Raw genomic sequence first — 17,750 nt, 5'->3', positions numbered from 1 at the left:
TGGTGCTCCCCCCCACCCACTCCGTCCACCCCAGCCTTTCTCCTCCTTTCCCTTTTTTTCTGCCTTTTCCCTTCATTCTCCTCCATCTCCTTCCCTCCCAGCTGTCCCAGCCCCTTCCCTTTCCTGCTGTGGCCAAGTGCCAAAGGGACTTTGCACCCCAAGGCAGCTCTGGCTCCTCACTCCTTCTTACAAGCCCAGGAGCTGCCGAAAGGCGAGGAAAAATGCTCCGTTCTTATCTGCGAGGGGAGGCCGGCTCAGTGGGCAGGGTTTGAGCTAAGGCTGCTGGCTTATAAGCAGCCGACAGCGGAGGCAAAGCAATCTCGCAAGGCACCGACCAGAGCCCCCCCCTCCTCCGTGCACCGTTCCTGCCGCGATGCCCCCGGCGCTGGGGCTGCTGCTGTGGCTGAGCCTGGTGGGTGCTTGGAGCCCCCCCAACACGAACCCACCGAGGAAGGGGCCGCCCGCTTCGCCAGCGACTACAACGAAACAGCCGAGCTCATCCTCTTCGAGAGCGTCTCGGCCAGCTGGAATTACAACACCAACCTGACGAGCGAAAATGCTGCGCTTCAGGTGGGTGGCGGGATGGGGGCGATGCCATCACGGGAGTGTCCCCAGCACTGGGGACTGGGAGGACTGGGGCATGGTGGGGACTCTCGGTGCAGTCGCCTTCCTCCCTGCGGGATCCTGTCCTGGCACCCCAGGATGGCAAAGCTGGGCTGGGATGTGTAGTCTGGGAACTGCAGGGTTTTACCCCAAATTGGCATTCGAAGAGGCTCTGCCCTGGAGCGACAGCCCAGGTCCCGGAGCAGAGTCTGGGTCGTTTTTAGAAGTGGTTCCCTCCTCCCAGCACCTTCCACTTTGCTTCCCCCCATTCCCAGACTGGGGTCAGGTGTTGAGTGTCCCTGTCCCCGTCCTTGCCTGATGCCACCGTGCCCTGGTGCTGTGCCACACCAGGGCCTCACCATGTCCCGGTGCTGTGCCATGCCAGACACCCACTGCGTCCCAGTGCTGGAGGCTTTTGGTTTGTGGGCAGACACTGAGAGCCCAAAGTCTGCACAAACAATGGGGGTGGCATTGAGACCGTGTCTGCCACCCTTCCGTCCCTGTGTCCCCAGCCCACGGGGACAAAACCAGCTTCGGGGAAGTACTCCAGGCTATGGGGAATTTGCCACCAGCCCGGCTACATGCGGGGAGCGATGCTGTGTGCATCCCGCAGGCGTGTGCATGTTTGGTAAGGGCTTGTGTGTGTTTGGGTGGATTTAGCGGGGCAGGGAGTTCGATCAACCCAGGGGCTGCCACTCCCTATATCTTGCGGTGCACAGGAGTTGATACATCACCCCCACACTGCCATACAGCCCCAAACCCCAACCGGATCCCACAGGGATGGGGGCACAGCATGCCCTGTGGCAGGAAGGAACCGTGTCTTCCTGCACCAGGTCCAGCCACTGCCAACTTGGCAGGACACCCAACAGCACCCAAGTGCCCCTTCGGCCTCTTTTTGGTGAGCTGACGCCGTGTCTGGGCAGGCACCCAGTGTCTGCTGCAGATGTTGCGGTGCAGCCGGGGACCTCGGGGCAGAGCAGAACCATTTCAAGTCCCACATCAGGGCCAGGAACGTGACGTGCATGGACTTCTCTCAAGGGGTGTTCCCAGGCCTGCTCTTGCCTTGCCCTGTGTTAATAAATGCCCGAGGGTTGTGGCTGGGTGCTCCCTGCCATAGCAAGGCTCCCAAGGCAGCCTAGAAGGAGGAGATAGGGACACTGGGATAAGCCCACCAACGGGGCAACAGGGAGGTGTGTGGTGGGATGGGGAGGTGCTGAACCCTAAAGGGCTAACAGCTGGCCAGCACAACCCAAAAGACTGAATTCTGGGGGTCTGGGGAGGCCTTGGGCCAGGCCAACCCCACACACATCTGTAACACCTGAGCCAGGCCACCATGGTGGGGGCTTCTCCAGGCCCTGCAATGAAAGGTGGCTCCAGGACAAAGTGACGGTGGCACAGGAGGCCAAACACGCAGGGACGGGGGAGATGTTCCATTTGCTGCAAGCTGGGGGTCTGGGCAAGAGCCTTGCAAATGTGTTTAGGGCTTGGGGGCTGCTCATGGGTGCAAACTTCTCCAGACACCTGGGGCAGAACAGCCCCAGCACCCTGGGCCTCATCCTGTGCTGCTGAATCCTCACTGTGCAACCAGGAGCAGGGAGGGACCAGGGTGGGGGGCTTTGGTAGGGAGACCTGGGGGCTGTGGGGGTGGAAGACCCTCTAAGACCCCCCAAGTGGGCACCCTCACAGAGAGAGCTCCCAGCTGCAGGGGTGAAGGGGCAGGGCTGGTGGGCAAGGCCGTGGTGAGGGGGGTCTTGGGCAGCGCCGCCAGCCTCAGCTCGCTCCACCGGAGCTGTCAGGAGAGTTTAGGGTACGATTCGCCTGACCAAACACAGGCGTCTGTTCAAGGAGGAGACGAAACACAGCTGGACTCTGCTTCCTCCAGCTCCCCCGGCTCCACAGCAAGGTCTGGGAAGGGGTAAAGGTGTACCCTGTTTAGTAGGGGAACGCAAGAGCATCTTGCTTCAGCACAGGGTGCCCGTGGGGTTGGGGCATCCCAGTGTGCCAAGGAATTGGGGCTGGTTGGTACCCAGAGTGGTGCTGTGGGTGCTGGGGTGTCCAAGGGAGGCGGTGGGGACCCGGCAGTGAGCAGCCATTGGCACCCAGCACTTTTGGCATCTCCACCCCCATGTCCCCTGGCTGCGTGGGTGCCTGCCCCGGGCAGCCTCCAGCCCTGCTGCACCGCAACTCCCTTCCCTCCCCGCTGCCAGCTGAGGGAATGTTGAAGATTAAAATAAAACAAACCAGGCTTGTTGGAGCCAGGCTAAAAATGCCACGACTAACAGCTAATGAGCTCCATAAATCACACGGGGATGGCGCACGGACAGCAAACAGGCACTCTGCACTTTCCCACTCCATCCTCCGCATCACTCGGGCTGGACACTCGTGAAGATCAGCGTTTCCCAAAAACACAGCTGGCACCGGCCGGGCTGGGATGTGGCCACCCGCAATACACTCTGTCCCAAAATTGTGGTTGCTGGCTGCAGCTCCAGCTGCCTAAATAACCCCCCATGGCGCAGAAGAGCTCCCGGCCATCCCACGGCCCTGGGAAGGGAGTTCGGGGCTGGCAGGAGATGGGCGACAGCGAGAGAGAGACCCAAAATAGGAGGCTCAGTGCACATGGGTGCAAGTCTGCAAGGTGAACCCCATATATGACACTTCCAGGGAATGGGCTGCAGACAGCCAGAGGAGAAATGGATCTGGCAAGGAGGTATGGGAAGGAGAAAAGTGAATGTGACATCGTTGTGGCATCTGTGATCTTTGTAGTTTTCCTTTGGGCTTGTGCAAAGGTGAGAAAGAGCAGGAAGAGGAATAAGTGAAGGCAAACCTCAGAGCCCCTTCTGAAACAGGGTCTGACAGCTGCCAGAACCAGCTCAGGAGCACCCGGACACGCTGCCTGCATGGCGTGGACACCCCCATGCCAGTGTCCCCACCCCAGCCAGGCCATGACATCCCGGAGCCACCTCCAAAATGTCCTCAAAGGCCACCACCTGCCTTGGAGCGTTGCAGGCGAGTGTGGGCTGCAGATACCGCGTCAGCTGGAAGCTGATGTCTCTATCTATGAATGTCACGGGCTGGGGACAGCCCTGCCTGCCACCTCGTGTCCTGTCCCCTCTGGCTCCCACAAACCCTCCTGGCTCTGAACCTGGCCCCCAAACTGTCACCTGGGTGGTGGCATGTCCCAGGGCCCGTCCTGAGTCCCCACGTCCCTTCTTGTGGTGCAGGTTGAGGCATCGCTGGAGGAGCAAAACTTCACGGAGCTGTGGGGGAAGAGAGCCAAGGAGCTCTACGGCAGCAACTGGACCAGCTTCACGGACCTGCAGCTGAGGAAAATCATCGGCTCCATCCAGACCCTGGGACCCTCCAACCTGCCCCTGGAGAAAAGAGAGCAGGTAGGTGAGCTGCACCTTATGGGTGCCCTTAATGGGATTTTTCAATTATTTCCATTACTCCCTTATCCCTTAAAGGGATTTTTTCTCCAAGCATCCAGACACTGTTGTTGGCCCATTGCCCCTCCATTGCATTTTGAAGGATCTCTCTGGCCTCTGCACAGGGAAGACAGTGATGGGGGGGAGATGGGGTGCTATCTGCAGGGGATTTTGGGTGCCTGCTGGCTCCGTCATCCAGCCCTAACCTCATCTTGGAGCTATCCCAGTGGGAACCGGAGATTTCCTGCTTACACAGAGCAGCCTTGGACGTCACCTGGAGACCAGCCAGGCTGTGCCCATGGCCGGGGGCCAGCTGGCTCGACCCCGCTCCCCGATGCAGCCCGCTGAAAAGGAGAGGGGCTGCGGTCACCCGGCTCCTGAGTCCTCCTTGCCAGCCCAGAAGTGCTGCACCTTGGTGACACAGTCCATGCTAGGGACATCACCTGAGCCTTCCCCATCACGGGCCTGAGTTTTCAGGGTAGTTTACCTAAACAAGATGTGATTTCCATCTCTGTGCATGAAAATATTGCCTCTGCATGAGTGTCTCTCAGCACTGCTGTCCCCTCAAGCCTGCCCCAGGAGTCCCTGACAGCCCTTCCCACCAAATCCCTGGCAAAGCCCAGTGATACAATCCCTTACAATCCTTTCCGGAGAAGCGTTGGCCCCGGTTCCTTCCAGGAAACCCATCCCTACCCTTTCCTAGATAACAGGCAGCATCACGTCTCCTCCCTGCCCATCAGCCACGTCTCGCCCGTCCCTGGGCAGCTCCATCCCACAGCCATCACTGTCCCCCGTCTCCATCCCCTCCGTCTGGCTGGAGCAGAGGGATGGGAGCGGAGGGACGGACGGAGCGGAGGAATTTCCGTCCCTGGGAATGGGCTCCCCAGGCAGGTTCCAGGAAATGTCCTGTTGGTATTGTTTGCTGTTGTTGAAGTTCACAGAAATAAATCCCCCTCCTCCTCCTGCTTTTCGTATTTTTTTTTTCCCCCTGATCAGATAAACAGGCCGTGCCGCAGCCCCGCTGACAAAGAGCTTTATAAATAGCCCTGCTCTGGGACACCGCGAGCACTCGAGTGGCTGTGCATGGTTGGTCTGTCCCGAAGAGCCTCCCCACTCCCACCATGCGGAGGGTGCAAAATGCTGGGTGATAACACACTCATCTCACCAAAACCACACTGTGTAAACACACCAGACCTCCTCCGCATCCCTCTCAACACAAAAACACATGCTCTGGAGCTGGGAAGCCTGTAGATACCTCCTGAAAGGCCATTCCCATCTCCAACACCTTTTCCTTCCCCACAGTACAACACCATCCTGAGCACCATGGACAAAATCTACTCCACAGCCAAGGTGTGCCTGGCCAATGGCACCTGCTGGGACCTGGAGCCAGGTATGGGCCTTGTGCCTCTGCCCCTGCTGAGAGTCCCATAGCCATGAGTTGGTCTTGGTCCCCATATCCCCATCGGGTTGGGCTTGGGACATCCCACACACGTTCATCAGGGTTGTCCTGGTGCAAGGATGGGTATTTGGGTCTGGCGCGATGGTGGTGGCACCTCTGCAGAGCTGTTCTCTTGCCCCTCTTTCATGTCCTGCTTGTCCCCTCTGTCCCAGACATCTCGGACATCATGGCCACCTCCCGCAGCTACAAGAAGTTGCTCTATGCCTGGGAGGGCTGGCACAACGCCGCGGGCAACCCACTGCGCCCCAAGTACGAGGAGTTTGTGAAGCTGAGCAACGAGGCCTATCAGATGGACGGTACTAGCAGGATGGGGGGATGTAGGGGGTGGTCAGGGGTCAGGGTGGTACACAGGGGGTGGTCAGGGGCCAGGATGGGAATTTGGGATATGGCAATGGGGTGCCTTGTTGCTCTCCCCATCCCTCATGCAGCTAAACATCCAACTTCCATTTCCCCTGTGCCAACACTTTGGGGAAGGTGCAAAAATCCTTCCCTGGTCCCAGCTCTTGGGGGTGTGTTGGGGGGCAGCCCTTGGGGGTCTGGACCCAGAGGTCATCACTACCTCCCTGACAGGATTTGAGGATACGGGCAGCTACTGGCGGTCCTGGTATGACTCACCTTCCTTCGAGGATGACCTGGAGCATCTCTACAACCAGTTGGAGCCGCTCTACCTCAACCTGCACGCCTTCGTCCGGAGGAAGCTGTACGACCGCTACGGCCCCAAATACATCAACCTGAAGGGTCCCATCCCTGCTCATCTCCTGGGTAACAGGAGGGACCCCCACAGGCTTCACCCAGGGGTGCTGGTGGGGCCACAGGGGCACACAAAGGGCCATAGTGGGACAGGGAGGTCCCAGTTATGACCATGTTTCTCTTCCTCCCGGCCCACCACCAGCTCTGCTCCAGCTTTTTTCTCTTCTCAGGCAACATGTGGGCTCAGCAGTGGAACAACATCTATGACCTGATGGTCCCCTACCCCGAGAAACCCAACCTCGATGTCACGAGCACCATGGTGCAGCAGGTGATGAGCTGAGGGACTCACTGGTGACAAGAACAGGGGGTGTTGGCCAAGGCTTCCCCGTAACATTGACCTCATGGGAGTGGTTTCTCATACCTGCATAGGGGACAGCAGAAAAGACTTGTATGGGAGGGGAAGGGATGGAAAAATGACCCCATTCCCTCTCTGGCAATGACCAATGATCCCATTCTCTCTCTGGCAATGACCAAAGAGACAGCAGGTGGGCAGAGAGGAAGGACAGTGCAGCAAGGTTGGTGCCAGTCCCCAGAATGGGGGCTGCTTCCACACCATTACACAGCTCTGAGCACTCCTGGGCCATCAGTCCTGCTCCCTTCTCCTGTCCATGCTAGCTGCCAGCACCATTGCTCAGTGATCCTTTGGGATGCTCACATCAGTTCTGGGGCTGTGGCTCCCCATCAGGGTGAGAGGGGTAGGACCCTGATCCCTTGGAGAGACCCACCTCATCCCCATGGGACTAGGAGAGCATCAGAGACTATACTCAGGGCATGAGCAGCACCTTTCTCAGCCCTAACCCACTTGTCTGCTGTCCACCAGGGCTGGAACGCCACCCACATGTTCCGGGTCTCAGAGGAGTTTTTCACCTCCCTGGGGCTGCTGGAGATGCCCCCTGAATTCTGGGAGAAGTCCATGCTGGAGAAGCCGACGGACGGGCGGGAGGTGGTGTGTCATGCCTCAGCCTGGGACTTCTACAACCGCAAAGACTTCAGGTGTGTGGAGACATGCAAGGGCCCAGGGCTGCAGGGTAAGATCCTCCTCCATTCCCCTTGGTGGGCACTATTTTGGGTACCCCCAGCCTGGCCATGCAGCCCAATCCATCACCATCTGGGGTAAGGTCCTGGGGTATCATGCTGCCCTACCTTTCCCTCTACAGGGTCTTTCCCCTATCCCATGGGGTGCTGCCACCTTCTGAGGGACCGTGGAGGGTCCTTCCCGTCGAGGCGGTGCACAGGCAGCCAATGTCCCCCACTTGCTCTCACGCTCTCTTTTTAACCTGGCAGGATCAAGCAGTGCACGACGGTGACCATGGAGCAGCTGTTCACAGTGCACCACGAGATGGGCCATGTCCAGTACTACCTGCAGTACAAGGACCAGCCCGTCTCCTTCCGCAGCGGGGCCAACCCTGGCTTCCACGAGGCCATCGGTGACGTCTTGTCACTGTCTGTCTCCACCCCCAGCCATCTGAAGAAAATCGGTCTCCTCAGCAGTGCCACCGAGGATGCAGGTATGGCAGCCACCCCAGGGCAGTGGGTGGCCTGGAGGGCTCGGGCAGTGCCTGTGGCACCAAGAAGGGTTTGGGACACACCACAGTGGGCCACAGTCTGGCAACTCAGTCCAGAGCAGGCAAGGCCCCATGGTTGATGCATGCGTTTCTTTCATGCTTGGTTCCATGCACAACCCCTTGTTGGCTCCATAGGTCCATGTAGAACCCTTCATCTTCACCCCTGAGGGCACAGGGATGCTCTTCAGAGCTTGTTGGTTCCCCTCCCTTCCCCATCAGAGCCCCAAACCTGAAAATAGCATCTTTGTGCTTGATCGGCTTTGACCTTTCCAGTGTTCCCCCTTCCCTCGCCAAGAAACATCCACCCTCAGGAGCTCTGCGGAGGTGGCGCCGAGTGCTTACGTGCACAATCATGAGGACAGCCAGCGGGTGACGTTCCTGCCTGCCATCTGGCATGGTCGTGGACGACCTGTCGCCTCAGGGTGCTGCCCAGCTTGGCAAGAGTCTTCCCCCCGCCCAACATCTCTCAGCCGACACTTCAAAGCAGACGGCGGCAGAGGAAACCAAGCGTTCGCAGACTCCTGCCGTAGGCGACTGCTTTGCGGAGGAGGGACAGTCTCGGGATCCTCCTGCCTGGTCATTAAATACGTTTCATGACAGGGAAGGCATCACAGCAGCCAAGACCGTTGGGCCGATGTTGAGTAAACACCATGGAGCAGATGGTCCCTGCCTCAAGGCATCGCTACCCGACTGGCCAGCCTCTGGCAGCCACCCCATCATAGCAATAGCAGCCAATACCCCTTCAGGGTGCTAATACCAATCTCTGACCCCACAGCTTCAGCTGGGTCTCCAGCAGGTCCTTCTCAACCTTCCTTGTCCAGGTTTCCTCAAGGCAATGGGGAAAGCAGATGTTCCCCTGTGCTCCCCATGTTATGGTGGTGACTGTCCTAGAGTTGCTGCTGGTTCTGGGTCTAAACCATAAGAGCCTTTTCAGTGGCGTGACAGCCCTGCAGATCAAATCCCTTTCACCCTGGGGCCTCAGGGTGGATGTGTGAAGAGGGAGCCATTAGAGTTACACTCATCAAATACCTTCTCACTCTGAAAGCCAGGGGACACCGTGCTTGTCACTCCCATTGTCCCCACTCAGTAAAAAGGCACATGTTGCCCCAAGTAGGAGCTGTATCTAGAGAAACCTCCTGTGTCCTACACAGCCTAGTCCAGGGAGCAAAATTGTGTTGGAATGCTGTCCTCATTTCTCATCCAGATCTGCACACCCAAAAGTCTAGTGGCCAGTCCAGTCAGGCTCCTTCCCAACCTGATTCACACTCTGTTTCATGCAGAGAGCAACATCAACTATCTGCTGAAGATGGCCTTGGAGAAGATCGCCTTCTTGCCCTTCGGCTACCTCATCGACCAGTGGCGCTGGAATGTGTTCAATGGCCGCACACCTCCGAGCCGTTACAACTACGACTGGTGGTATTTGAGGTAGAGGACAGTCAGCAGGGGTGCATGGAGTGTGGAAGATGGGAGTGTGCCAGGAGGAAAGACAGCAAAGAAAGGAAGGGGAAAAGGAGAAAAAGTAGCTATGGAGATGGCTGGAGAACCATGGATAGATGGGTGGGTGGGATGGATAGGTAGGCAAGCAGGTGGGTAGGTGGATGGATGGATGGATGGATAGAAATACATGGAAGCACACTCTAATTGTGTAGATTTCTTAAGCCTTCCCTTCCCATTCCCTGCCTCAGTTCATCTGCCTCCCTCTTTCCAGCTCATGCTTTTGTTCTCCGTTGTCTGCAGAACCAAATACCAGGGAATTTGTGCTCCGGTGTCAAGGAATGAAAGCAACTTTGACCCTGGAGCAAAGTACCACATCCCTGGGAACACCCCTTACATCAGGTAGAGGAGGTGCTGGTGAGGGGACGAAGGTTTGGGGAGTGGGGGGAGTTGGGGCTCAGCTCCGTGGGCAGGGATGGGGATGCATTGCTCTAAGGCAGAGACCATCCAATGCTTGGGACCACAAATGGTGGGGAGCTGACATGTGGCCGGGTGTCTTCCTCTGCACCCTAGGACTTGTCTGCTTCCTTCTGTTCCCAGCGCTCACCTTCACGGGCTTCCTTGGCAGGTACTTTGTGAGCTTCATCCTCCAGTTCCAGTTTCACAAGGCGCTGTGCCAGGCGGCCAACCACAACGGTCCCCTGCACACCTGCGACATCTACCAGTCCAAAGAAGCTGGAGCCAAACTCAGGTGGGGACAGAGGAGGGTCGGGACAATCGCCACGGGCAGATGTGTGCATGGAAGCTGATGGTGTGCAAAGGAAGGAAAGAAGAAAGGAAGGAAGGAAGGAAGGAAAAGTGGCTGTGGAGATGGCTGGAGAAATAGCTTTGCAGATGGATGGATGGATGGATGGAAATACGTGGAAGCACTGGGGTGGGGTGAGTGGTCCTCACCAGAGCACTGCTATTGTCCCTGTCACGAGCCCTCACCCAGACAAGAGGTCACTAAAGCATGTTTGGTTCCTACTGACTCCCTGGGTGTTCATAAGTGCATGAGTATGTGATGGGGAGCCCTCGTTCCAGATGCAGGACAGATGGGGGTTTCAGAGGCAGTTCCCAGGTTCATGTCCCACTCAGGAATAGCATCTTCAACCCTTGCAGTGCTGAGATACCACCACCGCTTTTCTCCCATCCCCTGGCCTCATGCTGGCCCACTTATCTGCAGGGAAGTGCTCAAAGCTGGGTCTTCCAAGTCATGGCAGGAAATCCTGTTCAACCTCACTGGCACGGATAAGATGGATGCTGGTGCCCTCCTGGAGTACTTCAGCCCTGTCACTGAGTGGCTCCAGGAGCAGAACAACAAGACCAACGAGGTGCTGGGCTGGCCGGAGTTTGACTGGCGTCCCCCTGTCCCTGAAGGCTACCCTGAAGGCATTGGTAAGGCTGCAGCTCCATCTGGGTGTGGGGAGGGGCAGGAAGGGGCCTCCCAAGGGACATCACCCAGACAGGACAGCGCTGAGGGCTGGGGGAGGTCTCCATGCTGGAACACAGAAATAACCAGCTCCATGTGGAGATGCAGATGGTGCTCCCCAGGACGCAGGCGGCATCAGCCAACACCTTGACCTTCCATTGTCTGAAGCTGTGGCACTGCCACTGTAGCAATGCCATCAGTCATGGTGTGACAGGTCATCTGCTTTCAGCTGAGTCCTTTCTGCCCAAGTGGGAGGGCCTAGGGCATGTAACTTGCTCTGTCATCCTGTCCCCTGTCCTGGGACACCCCAGCAGTGCCCCTTTGCCTCCATTCCTTGGCTCAGCCTGTTCCCAGGTTGCGGCATCCTTCAGTTTTGGGAAAAGCTCAACCATGGCTTCTCCATGGACTGGTGCTCTTGCAAAGACAAAGACACTCCTGACCCCACCTCTCTTCCCCCATTTATCTCCTCCTCTAGATAAAATAGCAGATGAAGCACAAGCTAAGGAGTTCTTGTCTGAGTACAACAGCACAGCTGAGGCAGTGTGGAACGCCTACACCGAGGCATCCTGGACCTACAACACCAACATCACTGACCACAACAAGGAGATCATGGTATGGAAACAACCCTGGGGCTGTGCAGGAAGAGACAACAGCCAAGGCAGGCAACTGGTACCCAGGGCATGTTTCAAATGAGCCTCAAAAACCAGGGCAGCCTCTACCTTTAGCCAAGGAATAATGTTCTTACCCAGGAGGTGCCTTTTCCATGAAAACCCTCGTAATGTCAAGAGATACCCACAAAGGCAGCCATGGGGAGGTTGTCAGTCCTGCCAGGTGATGTTTCTAGTGATGGCCTGTGTCTTGGAGATCTCCTCCAAGTAACTCCTCTTCTGTCCCCTCCTGCCCTTGCAGCTGGAGAAGAACTTGGCCATGTCCAAGCACACCCTTGAGTATGGCATGAGGGCCAGGCAGTTCGACCCCTCCGACTTCCAGGACCAGAGTGTCACACGCATCCTCAAGAAGCTGAGCGTCCTCGGGAGGGCAGCCCTGCCTGAGGATGAGCTGAAGGAGGTGAGCTGCAAGGGGACAGGGCAGGATAGGGTGTCCCTTGCCACCACCCTGTGTGGAGACACACGTTCCTCCCAGCTTTTAGGAAATGCCACTGGGCATCTACCCCCTGCTCTTGAACAAAAGGATAGTTTAGTACCTTCTGCACCTGGATTTCCCACCCAAAAGTTGCCTATCCCAGCCTGCAGTGGGGCCTGGCTGATTAGGTGGTAATGGTACACTGCTTGCTGGCCCCAGTCTCCTCTATATTGACTCCTCTTGGCCTTGGAAGAGACCAGAGGACCTGAGAACATCTCACTGGGCTGTGACAACCTCCAAGAGCAGGAGCAAGGATAACCAGCTCACAAGATCTGACTTTCTTTGCAGTACAACACCCTCCTCTCAGATATGGAGACCACATACAGCGTAGCCAAGGTCTGCGAAGAGAACAACATCTGTCAGCCCCTGGATCCTGGTAAGATCTGGAAGGGTGTCCAATGAGTCACCTACACCAGGCCCAGAAAGGAGGGATTTTTTTAGCAGAGGCATGGAGAAAGGTCATGAAGGGGTCTTCCCATCTTCTCTGTGATGGCCCCTGGGCTGAATACTGGGTCTAGCACCATTGCATCTGCCCAGCCCACCCAACATCATCACTTTGGCTTCATTGCTTTCCTCAGACCTCACGGACACCATGGCCACCTCACGGGACTATGATAAGCTCCTCTTTGCCTGGAAGGGCTGGCGGGATGCTTCTGGGAAGAAGATCAAGAACAACTACAAGCGATACGTGGAACTGAGCAACAAGGCAGCCATACTCAATGGTCAGTGTCCTGCTTCCTTAGAGACCCACCATGGTCTTAGCACCCCATGAGCAGAGGATTGGACTGATTGTCCAACTCGATGACAAAATATTGAAGGTGTGAAGGGCAACTCCCATAAGTTCCACTGTCTCATAGATACGGAGGGACCTGGGGTCCCTGGGCAGCAAGACAGACTGATGCAAGAAGGGTAGTGTCTGACAGCTTCTGCTCTTGCCCTACCACAGGCTACACAGACAACGGGGCCTACTGGAGATCCCTGTATGAGACGCCCACCTTCGAGGAAGATCTGGAGAGGTTGTATCTGCAGCTGCAGCCCCTGTACCTCAACCTGCATGCCTACGTACGCCGAGCCTTATACAAAACGTATGGTGCAGAGCATATAAACCTGAAGGGTCCCATCCCTGCTCACCTGCTAGGTAAGGGCTCTCCTGAAGCAGATTTGTCCTCAGGCATAGTTTGCTCCAAGTCATGTCAAGAGTTGAGGCTCATCTCTGTTCGGCTTTGACTGAAGGGCCAAGGCCCCATGAGAAGGGTCTACAGAGGCCAGTCTGCTCCAGGAAAGGGCAACACGCTCAGCCTGACTTGACCGCCCCTGAATGGACAAGCTCCTGCTCACATCACCCTTGTGTGGGCAGGGCAGGGACCAAGCAGGGTGATCCACCTTGCACAGCAGTCAGGAGTAACTGCTTGCCTTTGCTCTTCTCTCCCTGTCTCCCTCCTGCCATGTGTTGTCCTCCTGTGCTTCCCAGGCAACATGTGGGCCCAGTCATGGTCCAACATTTTCGACTTGGTGATGCCTTTCCCAGACGCCACCAAGGTGGATGCCACCTCGGCCATGAAACAGCAGGTCAGTGCTTTCCCAGGCTGTGCTGGCAGCATCCTTTGGTCATTGCTACCACCCATGTAATGCTCTGGTGCTGCCAAAAACATTAATTCCTCATCTGTATTCTCTACCCACCTGGGTATGCCAAGGGCTGGATCCAGCTCTAGCTGCTCCCAAAAGATCTCCCATGCCCAGAAGAGCAAGGCTGTTCCTGACTTCTCATCCTTCCCACAGTCCCCAGCATCCCTCATTGCCCCTCATCCAGGCCCTCTACCTGCTCTGTCCCCAGGGATGGACACCCAGGATGATGTTTGAAGAGTCGGACCGCTTCTTTACCTCTCTGGGCCTCATCCCCATGCCGCAGGAGTTCTGGGACAAGTCCATGATCGAGAAGCCGGCAGACGGGCGGGAGGTGGTGTGTCACGCCTCAGCCTGGGACTTCTACAACCGCAAAGACTTCAGGTGCCTGTGGGGAGCAAGTGGTGGCCTCAGTTCACGTGGTGCTGGGGCAGATAACAACGTCTTCGTAGAGTAAGGGCAAGTGGCCTGATGCCACTGCATAGTTCCCTGTGGCTGTGGCAGCCCCACTGGCATTGCCATTGGTTCTCAAGGTGCTGGCACCACTGGCAGGAGCCACCGTGGTGAATGGAGGGCAATCAGTGCCTTCCTTGCCATGGAAAATGGAAAAGTCAGTGAACAGGGACAGGGAATAGGCAGAGGCAATGGGAGATGTGGGAGAAAATAGAGACCAACCCAATGGAGTAGGACCTGGCCTGGCATCAGATGTGGGGTAAGGGCACGTGGAAAGGGAGGCCAAAGGGAAAAATAGCTCAAGGGGTGTACTTGTTCCTGGAGATTTTCACCCCAACACTGCCCTCCCTTTTCCTCCCATCCCACATGTCCTGGTCCAGGATCAAGCAGTGCACTGTGGTGAACATGGACGACCTAATCACTGTGCACCATGAGATGGGCCATGTCCAGTACTTCCTGCAGTACATGGACCAGCCCATCTCCTTCCGCGATGGGGCCAACCCTGGCTTCCACGAGGCTGTCGGGGACGTCATGGCCTTGTCTGTCTCTACCCCCAAACACCTGCACAGCATCAATCTGCTGGACCAAGTCACAGAAAACAAAGGTGAGCTGGCAGGGAGCATCACACAGCAAAGGTGGGGGAGATGCTGGGGGCAGCTGGAAATGCAGAGGGTCAGGATGGGCTGAAGGACTCAGGGACACATGCGGTGGATTTGCGTGCATGGAGAGGACAGGACCTGGTGGGGACACCTTGCTCTTGGGCAGAATGACCCGTTCAGGGTGGAGAGGTGCGTACAGCACTGCCTCGCTCACACCTTCCCACCCTGGGCAGAAAGTGATATCAACTACCTGATGAGCATTGCCCTGGACAAAATCGCCTTCCTGCCCTTCGGGTATCTCATGGACCAGTGGCGCTGGAAGGTGTTTGATGGACGGATCAAGGAGGATGAGTACAACCAGCAGTGGTGGAACCTCAGGTGTGCTTGAATTCAGATCCCCCCCCACTTTGGTGCAAGGGCTTTGGCCATCATCCCACTGGGTGTTTGCTCCCTGTGGTCCTGCAATGGGACATGATGGGATCCATAGCCCCTCACACTGTTCTCACACCCCACTGCATCCCCTCTCGGCTTTCCCCACCTTCTCCTCCCCATGCTGGTCTAACTCCCTCTCTCTGGCCCAGGATGAAGTACCAGGGCTTGTGCCCACCAGTACCAAGGTCTGAAGATGACTTTGATCCCGGGGCAAAGTTCCACATCCCTGCCAACGTCCCCTATATCAGGTGAGCAAGTAAGGAGGCTCGGGCAGGAGAGACATCACATCCTCGTTTCATGGCTGGTGGGATACTTGGTGGCACCATCCTGAGGGTGCAGGGCAGCTCTGGGGACTGTGACAGAGCCTTAGAGAGGAAGGCTGGATTTGGGGGGATTTCTCTCTAACCAAGGAGGGGAGGGTCTCATCCATCCAGGCAGCCATAAAACACACATCAATGGGAAATGGTATCAGCAGATTGGATTGAGCAGATGCAAGTGGAGCCCCAATGCCAATGATGCTCCTCCAGACTGGGAGAGTCCAACCAGGGACGAGGCGGACCATATCCTCTCTTGCACAGCCGCTACTAGGGCCCATCCCCGTGTCCTCACCCCTCTCCAACCCCCATCAGGTACTTTGTCAGCTTCATCATCCAGTTCCAGTTCCACCAGGCGCTCTGTGAGGCAGCTGGGCACCAGGGTCCCCTGCACACGTGTGACATCTACCAGTCCAAGGAGGCTGGGAGGATTTTGGGGTAAGTATGCGGGCAAAGCAGAGCCAAGACATTTATGTCCCCAAACACCTTAAAGCCAGCCCAACAAGCCAGGAGACAACTCAGCCCCTTGGTCATCCATCCCCTCCCTGCCCCAGCATGGGATGCTCTGGTCCCTGGCCCTGGGTTGCGGGCAGGGGGAACGCAGGGCAGGGGCACCTTGGGCCGGGCCCGGGGGCTGTGATTGCAGAAGCAGCCACTAGATGGTAGCTGGGACCCTGGCAGGTGGAAGGCTCCCTCCTCCTCCTCTTCCTACTCCTCCTCCTCCTCACAGGCCCCTGATCCTTAGGGAAAACAGCCCCCTTGCTTCAAGAAAAGCACCTGCAAAATTAAGCCTTTTACCTAGGAACTGCTCTGCATCAGCCTGGATTCACTGGGGGGTTTTAATCCATGTAAACCTACCCCATCCCCACAAGCAAAACGTCCTTCCCCTGCTCTGAGCTTGCAGCCCTGCAATGCTGGTAGTGCAATGTCCTTGGGTGCTGGTACCAAGAGCCACAAGCCTTGGGGAAAAGGGTGGCCAAGACGGTGACAGGGAAGACACTGGAGCTGATTTCTCCTGAACAGGGAGGCCCTGAAGCTGGGTTTCAGCAAGCCATGGCCAGAAGCCATGGAGCTCATCACCAAGCAGCCCAACATGTCAGCTGATGCTCTGATGAGCTACTTCGAGCCCCTCATGACATGGCTGGTGGAGGAGAACAAGAAGAATGGGGAGGTCCTGGGCTGGCCTGAGTACAACTGGACTCCTTACACAGGTAAGTGCCTCTCACCAGGGCCAGGATGGGGCATGTCAAAGAGATAGAGCTATCTTGGTGCCCTTTGGCCACCCCAAAAAACACAGGGTGTTTGGGTGCTTCTCCTTGATTTCCCATGGAGCTGTGTCTAAAGGGGACAGGGCATCCAAGAGACCAGCACAGAGAGCGCTGGTGACCCAGCAGACCCCAGCCCAAAGCCACCAGCACCAACGGTGTCCCTCATTTCTCCATTTTCCAGCCTCTCCAGCCCAAGAAGACTCTGGCGAAGCTGATTTCCTGGGCATGTCCCTGACCAGCAACCAAGCCACAGCAGGCGGCTGGGTCCTGCTCGCCCTGGCACTCATCTTCCTCATCACCACCATCTTCTTTGGCATCAAGTTCTTCTCATCCAGGAGAAAGAGCTTCAAATCCAGCTCGGAAATGGAACTGAAATAAGGCACCATCAGCAGGGGAACATGGACAGGGTGCAAGCATGGGCATTTGGCCAGGCTGCCAGCGATGCCATGGGCACTTTTGCCAACAAAGCCATGGGTTTCCACAGCCCAGGACTCCTCTTTCCAATCAGGTCAGACTTTTTTTTCTCCACTATGCAAGAGCCAAAGCAGAAAAGAGCTATTTATTTGTCAACGTCTGCATCAGGGGAAAGAGAAATTCAGGCACCGGCAGGCACGGAGCCGTCACAAACTGCCCCTGCACCCAGGGCTGGGAGCCGGTCCAGCCTGGGCACCCATCAGCAATCTGCAACCTGTGGGCAAAGCCACAGAGACTTCGAGTGACAGAGGGCAGTTTGGGAAGGGATGGAGCACATTCCCATCCCTGGTTTGCCTGCTCCTAGGCTGTTTGCTTGCATGGATGGAAAATAAACCTGTGTCTTGTCACCCTCAGAGCTTAGCTTCTTCTTGCAGGTGGGCTGGGATCTCAATGGACAGAGGTCTCAAGCAGGAGAGCTGCTACCCTAAACCAAATACGAAATCCTGGGGACCAGCCTGGCTCTGGGGCAACACACCTGCGGCACCCGGCCTCCCCATCCCCACCAAGAAAGCTCAGCATCCCCTTGCAGCACCTCCATCCTCCCCTAAACTCATGGGTTCACAGTGGAGCACATGCCTAAGGAAGGGGCTGAATCAGGGCCAGATATCCCCAAAGTCCAGGCCTGAAGAGTTCAAAGGGCTGGGGTGACCCCAAGTCCAAGCTGGGACAGGGCTGGAGCTCGTGACCGCCACGGCTCCATCACGGAAAGGACATGGGTTTACGTAAGAGCAGGGGGG

General features: G+C 56.9%; 1 protein-coding gene across 1 annotated transcript; it reads left to right on the top strand.

The window, feature by feature from the left end:
* The first annotated feature begins 373 nt into the window (after window positions 1-373).
* Window positions 374-17,369, top strand: ACE (angiotensin I converting enzyme). The gene is given in 26 exon segments (XM_010190522.1): window positions 374-416; window positions 419-570; window positions 3,825-3,992; window positions 5,331-5,418; window positions 5,640-5,783; window positions 6,058-6,249; window positions 6,408-6,505; window positions 7,058-7,230; window positions 7,522-7,745; window positions 9,083-9,227; window positions 9,540-9,638; window positions 9,865-9,987; window positions 10,462-10,673; window positions 11,183-11,319; window positions 11,617-11,775; window positions 12,139-12,226; window positions 12,429-12,572; window positions 12,797-12,988; window positions 13,322-13,419; window positions 13,685-13,857; window positions 14,307-14,530; window positions 14,759-14,903; window positions 15,107-15,205; window positions 15,587-15,709; window positions 16,295-16,482; window positions 16,721-17,369. Coding segments are annotated over 26 exon segments (3,828 nt in total). The 3' UTR covers window positions 16,918-17,369.
* Window positions 17,370-17,750: the final 381 nt, after the last annotated feature.

Source organism: Mesitornis unicolor, unplaced genomic scaffold (genome assembly GCF_000695765.1).
Source record: "Mesitornis unicolor isolate BGI_N332 unplaced genomic scaffold, ASM69576v1 scaffold21948, whole genome shotgun sequence".
Taxonomy (NCBI): domain Eukaryota; kingdom Metazoa; phylum Chordata; class Aves; order Mesitornithiformes; family Mesitornithidae; genus Mesitornis; species Mesitornis unicolor.
The sequence above is the reverse complement of the archived record's forward strand: the minus strand, read 5'-3'. Positions and strand labels throughout refer to the sequence as shown.